Below are 11,026 nucleotides of genomic sequence, written 5' to 3'. Positions count from 1 at the left end.
ATTAAAACATCATCATCTACATCATCACACACTAATTTTCCACATTTTACAACTCAATATTCAATATTCAATATTCAATATTCAATATTCAACATAATAATAATAATAATAATAATAATAATAATAATAATATATTTTTCAACACTCCCCTTGTGATGATGATCGTGATATGATGATTGTCTTCATTACGTGTTTTATACTGCCTCGTTAAAAACCTTACTAGGAAAAACCCAGTGGGATAAAAACCATAGTAAGGAAAAAAGAGTGCAGCCACGTAAACTCTCACTCATGTTAACATGAGTGATTCTTCACATATTCCGTAGATTGCGCATCCCAATGTTGTATATATGCTTTCTGAATATCGTCGTGGAAAGTGCCTTTGTGAAGAGATCTGATGAGTTCTCACTTGATTGAATGTAACAGATATCAATAAATTTATTCTTCTCAAGCTCTTGAGTGTAGGCAAAGAATTTTGGGGGGATATGTTTGGTTCTATCACTTTTGATGTATCCTTCTTTCATTTGAGCAATACATGCAGCATTATCTTCATATAGTGTCACAGGCTTCTTGTCTACTGTCAATCCACACGATATTTGGATATGTTTGGTCATTGACTTTAACCATACGCATTCACGACTTGCTTCATGTAATGCAATAATCTCGGCGTGATTTGATGAAGTTGTTACGAGTGTTTGTTTTTGTAACACCCGATATTTTTAAATACGTAAATCTGCATGCATAATTAGGGAATTTAATTATTTAAATTTTAGATTTATGGGTTAAATAATTATGTGAATTATGTGTGCATGATTTAATTTATTTTTTTAAGCATTTAACCCATAATTAGTGATTTTTATGATTTTTAGTATTTAATTGTTTTTGATCGCGTAGACGGGACCGTGGACGAACGAGATGACAACTTTCTATCCAAATTATTTTATGAGTCTTTTTAGAGCCCAAAAATATTATTTTGAGTTTTATTTCCTCAATATTCTTAATATTTAATTTTATATAATTTTAGGAGTCCATTTTTTATCCAAATTTAGCCATTTTAATGACTTTTAATTATTTTTAAAATTTCCTAAAATTGTAATTTCGGGATTTTAAATTGAGTTATCAGATTTTAAATTTTATTTGAAAGTTTAAGTTGTATATTTTTATATTTAAAACCTTTATCTATATTTAATTAACCTATATTTTAATTAAAATAAAAAAACCCAAAACCTAATCTACCCAAACCCACCCGATCACTCACACAATTCAGCCGCCTCCCTCCCCACTATTCATCATCTTCATCGGCATCCCACAGAAAAACCCCATAGCCTCGATTGTTCAAGCTTCAAGTTGGTCGTTCGTCGTCCCGGAATCGTCCCACGCACTCCTTTCTCTTCAAACTACGGTGCAAGGCATGATTCTTTCTCTTTTTTTTTACCATATCAGTTATTATGTGTGTGTGTGTGTGAGAATCAGATTTTCCTTCGAAAATTTCAGAAACAAAACGGGATCGGTTCGATTTTATGCATTTGTTCTTGTGTTTTATTGATCAATCTCACGTTTTTCTTAGCCATGGCTCGTACCACTGCTGGTCTAAGGGTAGTAGGGTGTGTGAGGGTTGCCTAGACTCAAATGGCTCGAGTGGTTCGAGCCAAACGAGCCCAGGAAACCACCAAGAGCCGATCGGTCTCCATGGAAGCGCAGCTAGGGTTTCGGGGAAGGGGGCTCGGCTGATGGTCTGTGGGGTGCATGGGCCGGGGTCAGGGGCTAGGTTCGAACCGCCCAGACATGGGCTACGTCTGGGTGGCGGGGCTCCGGCCAGGGGTGGCCGGAGCAGGGCGGCAGCAGCCCTAGAAGGGCTGCTGCTCGCGGCGGCCGAGAGGAACGAGGGAGGGGCTGTTTGGGTTCGGGCTAGGGTTTTCAGTTGGGTCCGGTCGGGTTTGGTGGTCCGGGTCAAGTCAGCGGGTCATGGGTTAAGTTAGTTGGGTCCGGGTCCGGGTTAAGTTAGTTGGACTCGGGTATTTTTATTTTTTAAGTTTTTAGTTTAATTAAGGGTTTAATGGGCCTAATTAAATCTCAAAAATTTAATTGGGCTCCATTTAATTATTTTGGGTTGAACTTAATTATTTGGGCTTAATTAATTTAATTAAGTGAGCCCACTAAATTTTATGGGCTTTAGGGCCCATGAAAGTTATTGGGCCAGTCTTTGGGCTTTTGGGCCCATTGGGCCAGAATTGGTTGTTAATGGGCTTGAATTATTTAATTGGGCTTAGAATAATTTTATTGGGCTTAAGTATGTTAATGGGTCAGTCTCAGTGTTAATGGGTCAGATTTAAGTAAATAGGCTTGGGTTTAGGGCCAGCAGTCCAGTACAATTCATGAGAAATTTGCATGTGTCCTGAATATATATTTAATTATTTTATGCATGGGAGTTATTTTTAATATTTATATGTTAGTATGAAATTAAATTAAATATATATTAAGGACACACATTTTATTTAAGTACATGCATTCATGAAATAATTTTATGCATGATTTAATGTTTAAGGTTGAGCAAAAGAAAATATTTTATGTTGGAAGTTGAAGTAGTGTGACAATTTGAGGGGGATTCGTTCCCATATGTGAACTATTGAAGGGCAGTTTACTGCCAATTTAAGAGGTGATTCGTCACCGCCACGTACGTTGGTTTCCACGCTGATCAGTATTTGATGTATGATTTAAGGTTACACTATGGATACAACCATGCGATATTAGAAAATAATTTGCTCAACAATGTTTATGTATTATGTATGATTATGATATTTAAGTTAATTTAAGTTATGTTATGTCATAATGTTATTTTAAGCATGCTCATTCATGTATATGTTATGTATTAGTATTAAAGTGATTTAAATTATTTTAAATCCTTGTTATGTTATCATGTTGGGCTTCTAGGCTCACTACACTGGTATGGTGCAGGTGAGTACGTAGAGGATGTAGTACCCACCGGAGGCGAGGACGTATGAGCAGGCTGGCAGTGATCCCCGTGACAGTGATAGATGTCTGAGTCACATTGCATGTTTTGAATACTTCAGCATGTTATACATTTTAATTATTTTCAGTGGTTGTGGTTTGAAATATTTTATTTAAATATTTTCAGTGCATGCAAACTTTAATCATTTTATTTATGTAGTATTTTAATTCAATATTTGACTCAGATATTTATTTTATTAAAGAATGCATTTTTATTTGAGTTATTTATTTATTTATTTTTAAATCTTTTTATTCTGTGCATATATGTATGGGCATATATGTACATATTTTATTCAGTAAGTATAAAAAAAAAAAAATCCGCATATTTATTTATTAATTATAGAGTTAGGGTCGTTTCAGTTTCTGTGAACGCCAAGAAATTACGGTGCCTCCACGAGTAAATACATATCCGATTTGGGAACGTGCCTTATGTGAATCAGATAAATATCCAGCATCAGCATAACCAATGATACTTTGATTGGTGTCTTTTGAGTACAAAAGTCCCAAATCTGTTGTTCCTCGTAGATAACGGAATATATGTTTAATTCCGTTCCAGTGCCTCTTTGTTGGATATGAACTAAATCTTACCAATAAATTTACAGCAAAAGATATATCAGGTCTAGTGCAATTTGCAAGATAGATAAGGGCACCAATGACACTTAAATATGGTACTTCTGGACCAAGAATAACTTCATCATCTTCACATTGACGGAATGGATCATTTTCTATGTTTAATGATCTTACAACCATTGGAGTACTTAATGGATTTGATTTATCCATATTAAAACATTTAAGGATCTTTTCTGTATAATTTGCCTGGTGAACAAAAATTCCACATTGTTTTTGTTCGATTTGCAAACCCAGACAATACTTAGTTTTTCCAAGATCCTTCATTTCGAATTCTTCCTTCAAGTACATCATAACTTCTTGAATTTCTTTATTCGTTCCAATGATGTTTAAATCATCAACATATACAACAATAATTACACATCCGGATGTTGTTTTCTTGATGAAAACACAAGGACATATTGGATCATTTACATATCCCTTTTTCATCAAGTGCTCACTTAGCCGATTATACCACATTCGGCCGGATTGCTTTAACCCATATAATGATCTTTGCAATTTTACAGAATAAAATTCTCTGGGTTTTGAACTTTGTGCTTCAGGCATCTTAAATCCTTCGGGGATTTTCATGTATATATCACTATCAAGTGATCCGTATAAGTAAGCTGTAACAACATCCATAAGACACATTTTCAAATTTTCAGACACTGCCAAACTAATTAAATATCGAAACATAATTGCATCCATAACAGGAAAATACGTTTTTTCATAATCAATTCCAGGCCTTTGAGAAAAACCTTGTGCAACAAGTCTAGCTTTATATCTGAATATTTCATTTTTCTCATTTCGCTTTCGAATAAAACCCATTTGTATCCAACAGGTTTTACACCTTCAGGTGTGAGGACTATATGTCCAAAAAAATTACGTTTATTCAGCGAATCCAATTCAACCTAGATGGCATCTTTCCATTTTGCCCAATCATGACGAGTTTTACATTCACCAAAGGTTTTTGGTTCATGATCCTTGTTTTCATTTATGATGTCACATGCCACATTATAAGAAAATATCTCATCAATATCTTCTATATCTTTTCGGTTCCATATTTTTCCAATATTAATATAATTGATAGAGATTTCACGATTCTCGTCAGTTTGTGGTTCTGACAGAACATTTTCATCATCAAGTGTTTCTTCTGGAACACCATTTTCTATTTTATGATCATCGTGTTTCTCTATGCCTTTTTTTTTCCGAGGATTTTTATCCTTGGAACCGACTGGCCTTCCACGCTTCAAGCGTTTTATGACATCATGAGTGTCTTCAATTTATTTCTTTGGAATTTCAATTCGAGCAGGGGCATTTACAACATGTAAATATGATTTTGTTACCCCTTTTGTGTCTGCAAATGCATCTGGCATTTGATTTGCAATTCTTTGCAAGTGCACAATTTGTTGTACATCTTTCTCACATTGTTTGGTCCTTGGATCCAAATGTAACAATGATGGTACATACCATGTGATTTCTTTTTCGATGTGTTTTTTTTCTCCCCCTAACATTGGGAAGATTTCTTCATTAAAATGACAATCAGCAAAATGTGCTGTAAACACATCGCCTGTCTGAGGCTCAAGATATTGAATGATTGATGGGCTATCATAACCGATATAAATACCGATTTTTCTTTGAGGACCCATTTTTTATCATTGAGGTGGTGCAATAGGCACATACACCATACATCCAAAAATTCTCAGATGAGAAATATTTGGTTCTTTACCAAATGCAAGCTGCAATGGGGAGAATTTATGATATGCACTTGGTCTGATGCGAATTAATGCCACAGCATGTAAAATTGCATGTCCCCATATAGAAATAGGGAGTTTTGTTTTCATAATCATTGGTCTAGCAATCAGTTGTAGACGTTTAATCAATGATTCAGCTAATCCATTCTATGTATGAATATGAGCAACAGGATGTTCAACAGTAATTCCCATTGACATACAATAGTCATTGAAAGTTTGGGAAGTAAATTCTCCAGCATTATCAAGTCTTATTTTCTTGATTGTATAATCGAGAAATTGATTCCGCAATTTTATTATTTGAGCCATTAGTTTTGCAAATGCCACATTCCGAGTTGACAATAAGCATACATGTGACCATCTGCTGGAGGCATCGATCAATACCATAAAATATCGAAATGGTCCACATGATGGATGAATTGGCCCACAAATATCACTCTGAATACGTTCAAGAAATATGGGTGATTATGTTTGGATTTTAGCTAGCGATGGTCTTATAATAAGTTTTCCAAGAGAACATGATTTACATTGAAACTTATTATTCTGAAAGATCTTCTGGTCTTTCAATGGATGACCATGCGTACTTTCAATAATTCTTCGCATCATTATTGAACCAGGATGTTCCAATCGATCATGCCAATTGATTAATATTGAAGAACTATTAACCACCATATTTGATTCGATTGGCCTTATATGTAGGGGTGATCACGGTGCGGTTTGGCGGTTTTTCATAAGAAAATCAAACCGAATTGCCAATTGTGGTTCGGTTATATTTTATTTTTTTTGTTGCGGTTTTATATGTAAAATCATTTTTGCGGTTTTCGGCGATTTTAAGCGGTTGCGGTCGATTCGCGATTTTTTTTAATGATAGGTAAAATGGAAAAAAATAAAATTATTCAAATTATTAGAATAATGAATGAAAACTATAATAAACAAAATAAAACTAAATAAAATAAAAATCAAACGATAAAATAAAGTTAATCAGCTATAATATGTTTAGGCAAGGTTTAAGATTAATATTTGTATAAAAAAGTAGTAAATAGATTATGAAGAGATAAAGAGGGGAAATTTTTTTGAAGAAGTGTTGGGATAGAAGAGAGTGGAGGCGGCATAGGATCAAATCTATTGTGTATAATGTATATACAATGTGCTATAAATATAACTCTAGATAAATACCACTATGCATGGCGGTGCGGTGCGGGGCGGTTTGTGCCAAAAATTATAACCGAACCATGGCAGCGGGGCGGTTTCCATTTTTTTTTAAAACCGCGGTTATTTCAAAAAATGAGATACGACGGTGCGAGGCGGTGCGGGGTGGTCGGTTCGGGCGGTTTTTGAAAAAATGTGATCACCCCTACAGTTATATGTGTATAATGCAATCCAGTAGGGAGCATTGATAATTTTTCAACCACATATTTCTTTCCTGATTTATATGTGGTAAGACACATATATTTTTGATTTCCATCAGTTATCGTCTCAGTATCATATCCATGAGAATATATGTCATTAAAACTCAACAAATTTCTTTTCGATTGTGGTGAATATAAAGCATCATTTATCAGAAATTTTGTACTATTTGGTAACAAAAATTGTGCTTTACCACAACCTTTAATCAAGTCTACAGTACCTGATATTATATTCACCATTGTTTTTGTTGGTTTTATTTTCAAGAAATATCTTTCATCTCGCAGAATAGTGTGCGTTGTACCACTATCCGGTATGCAAATTTTCATGATATTATTTCCATGTTTGCTCATAACATTTTCCATATCAAACTTCACAAAAATGCAATAAAGAAAAATTAAGTTCAATACAAATGCAAAATATAACATGCTTTATAATACAAGAATGCAAGAAAAATACAAATTTATTACAATCTAGTTCCACCAATCTTTAATCAATGTCTTCGAAATCATTCAAAAAATCTGCAGCATTGAAACTAGTTGAACCAATTAAATGGTCACTATTTTCAACAAAATTGGTCTCTTTTCCTTTTTCTTTTGTCGATTCTTTATAGAGCTTACATAGGTGTTCTAGGGATTCGACATATGTGACCAATGTCCTGGAGTGCCACATCTATAACAAACACTCTCAGTTCTTTTTGAGTGATTTTCATTTTCACTCGTATTTTTATGCTGCCTTTTTGGTGGGTGGTTCGTGACATTCTTTTGAGATGAGTTATTGAAGTAACTATCTCGATTATTTTCATATCCACGGCCGCGACCACGATCGCGATCATTTTTACGTCCACGTCCACGTCCACGTCCACGACCAAAATCTGTTCTATGCCTTTGATTTTGATTTTCATTTTTCATTACGATATTTGCTTCAGGAAATGCCGTTGATCCAGTGGGTCGGGATTGATGATTTCTTATTAACAATTCGTTGTTCTTTTCCGCCACAAGAAGACATGCAATGAGTTCAAAATATCTCATAAAACCACGCACTCTATACTGTTGCTGTAGAGTTATATTTGATGCGTGAAAAGTGAAAAATATTTTCTCAAGCATTTCCATCTCTGTGACTTCAAGTACACAGAATTTTAATTGCGAGACTATTCGATACATCGTAGAATTATAATCACTGACTTTTTTAAAGTCTTGGAATCTCAACGTATTCCATTCATCACGGGCAGTCGGGAGTATCACTTCCCTTATATGCTCAAATCTTTTTTTCAACCCTTTCCATAAAATCATTGTGTCTTTTTCTGTGAGATACTCACATTTCAACCCTTCATCAAGATGTCGGCGTAAGAAAATCATTGCATTTGCTTTATCTTGTGAGGTTGATATATTAATTTCTTTGATGATATCACTTAGACCCAATGACTCAAGATGCATCTCAACATCAAGAGTCCATGACATATAATTTTTTCCAGTGATATCGAGTGCAACGAATTCAAGCTTTGCCAAGTTTGACATGGTGGTACTAGAAAAATAACAATGCATTTTATTAGTTAATTTCCATTAATATGACAATACAAAATAATGGAAAAATGAAAATTACAAGTGCGTATACAAATAGATAAAAAGTATGTAGTGGAAAATCGCTGGTGAGTACAAGACTCGTGAGCATGATGATCATAATCGTTATGAAAAATATCCTTTAAAATGCCATCATCTTCATCTTCGAAAAATCGAGGAGAAATTATTTTGAGAGAAAGAGTGAATTTGGTGTGATTGAAAATGAGTTTGAGTAAACATATTTATAGGAAAAAAACTACCGTTTGTTACCGTTGGGGTAAGAAAAAAAATCGAGTATGTGTTGAATAAAAATTCGTGATAATGATGCAATGCATATAATGATAATCATAATTAAATAATTATGTATATCATATCACATTATTATAAGGTCAGTGTCGTAGACAGCCTTTTATATAATATTGTGAAATTATACCAATATGATTATATTGTTTAAGAACCTTAGAGGCTTTTATACTTGTCGTATCCCTTACCGGGAGTGTGGGATGTCGTCTTAACATCCTCCCAAGATTTATAACAAGTTTTTAAAAAACTAAATTTTTTTTCATTTCTGATAATAACATGATATTATATATTAATATATACACAATAAAAATATATAAACAGTAAAATAAAAATTCTTACTTGTTGAATATTTTTGACTTCTTCTTGTATTTTGGAGCGTCGGAAATTATAGAGAACCTTCGAGCGATCATGTTGATAACGTGTTGTGAAAAAGTAAAAATTTACGGTAAAAAGTAAATACTCCAAAACTCAAAATATATCAAACTCTACACTTTATAATATTTTTCTCTCAACTCAATTGTATTTTTCATCACAAATGAAGACCTATTTATAGATCCACATTTGAGATTAGTCCAAAAATTAAAACATCATCATCTATATCATAACACACTAATTTTCCACATTTTACAACTCAATATTCAACATTCAACATTCAATATTTAATATTCAACATAATAATAATAATAATATATTTTTCAACAAAATTGATATTTTACTACTAGAGAAATTGTCATTTTAGTTGGATCGATATAAATAATATTTATCGTGACATTCACGTTAGCGAGTACCTCATAAATAAAACGACGTGCATAAGTTTGATTTTGCATGTAAAAGTAAAGTAAAGGACTTCAACTTGACGATTGACTTCTAGCACCCTAGCTATCTAAATGTGAACACTCTAAAACATCTTGAAATTTACTTACTAAATAAACACGTTGAAATTTAATAAATAATTTTTTCAAATGTATAAATATCTAGATACATATCAGAACTTAAAAATATATTTCCTATATACATACATACTACATTCTTAATTTAATACCTGTGGGATCGAGCATATATTTAAAAAAAAATGACGCCATTCAAACTTAAAATTATCGGGGATAGTTAGCCAAATAACATTGGTCAAATTTTTTTAAAAAAAATTAATTTGATCGTATATGTATTTGAGAACACTCAAATATATATATTAGCTTATAAAAACACTCAAATATACTTAGATATGATTATTTTCAAAAATGAAATTTTATAGAGGTCATTCCGTCAAATTTTCCCAATTGGTGTCAGAGTTAAAATCATGTGTTCGATCATCATGGATTGCAGGGAGTGTAATGATTGAGATGAAAATTATTTGGGTGCAATAATTGCTTGTGTTAGAATGTCAATCAAAGCATAGCGCTTGAGTCGTTGTACATATTAAAAGATTTAATTTTGAGTTATACTACGTACTAAGATTAGCTATAACTTATGATAAAGAAACATGATTTCACAATTAATCCATTGCTAGTTAACTTTGTTTTCAAAACTTCGCATACGATATTTAATCAAAATGCTTCATAAAGTAAACTAGAGAGTGATTTTTCGTGATCATAATTTTCTATATATCTTTAATGTTGATTTGAGGCAACGTGTTTGGCTTCATTTATACGTTCATGGTGTTTGTTTAACTTTTGGAAATTCCAAGAATACATTGAATAGGTTCACTTATCATAAGATTGATTGAAAATTTGAAATACACAGTTTTATTTTAGAACTAAACATGAAATAGGATTGATTTCACGATCCAAATTTACTTACCACCTCATTGAAATGCTAATTACAAGCAAAATTTGATCATATAATATGATCAGAAAGAAAAAAAAATACGCTCCATATAACGTGATAGATAAAGTTATCAAGTCTATCAAGGGATGTGATATTTTAATTTTATTTTAAATCAATTATTTTCCTGTTTGACTGAGTCTTAAAACTCTAAAGTTAAATTTGCCTCTTTGATTTATGATTCTTCCGGAAGAAAGCAAAAAAAATATGTACATCAAACGTGCCAACTTCTCATTCATTAAATATGAGTCAAATATCGGCGCCGCCGACTCACCGGACTTCCTCCCATAAAAGTTGCCGCTTCACACTCTTAAGTCAAAAAATCCGGCCACCAATACGCTCCATTTTGTATTTATTATTACTCAAGGTAAGTCAACCCATCTCATTTTCGTTTACACGTACGTGAATATATTCTATTATATGTTATCTTTGAATTCGTTTTTTCTCTTATGATATGATCAAATGTTAGTATTTAGATCGTCAAAACATGTATCAATTTTTATAAAAACTAGTATATTGATGTATGCGTTGCGTGCTTGTATAATATTTTTGTAATTAATTTGATTTGTATTTAAA

At 32.8% G+C, this 11,026-nt stretch overlaps 1 protein-coding gene across 1 annotated transcript; it reads right to left on the bottom strand.

Annotated features, from left to right (window-relative positions):
• Window positions 1-7,256: 7,256 nt before the first annotated feature.
• Window positions 7,257-9,122, bottom strand: LOC140867476 (uncharacterized). The gene is made up of 2 exons (XM_073272550.1): window positions 8,969-9,122; window positions 7,257-8,291 (listed from the first exon to the last, which is right to left on the bottom strand). The coding sequence occupies exons 1-2, from the start codon at window positions 9,037-9,039 to the stop codon at window positions 7,397-7,399; spliced, it is 966 nt and encodes a 321-aa protein (XP_073128651.1). The 5' UTR covers window positions 9,040-9,122; the 3' UTR covers window positions 7,257-7,396.
• Between the last annotated feature and the right edge of the window lie 1,904 nt (window positions 9,123-11,026).

This window comes from Henckelia pumila, chromosome 4 (assembly GCF_033568475.1).
Source record: "Henckelia pumila isolate YLH828 chromosome 4, ASM3356847v2, whole genome shotgun sequence".
NCBI lineage: Eukaryota > Viridiplantae > Streptophyta > Magnoliopsida > Lamiales > Gesneriaceae > Henckelia > Henckelia pumila.
This window is presented reverse-complemented; position numbering and strand designations above follow the sequence as displayed.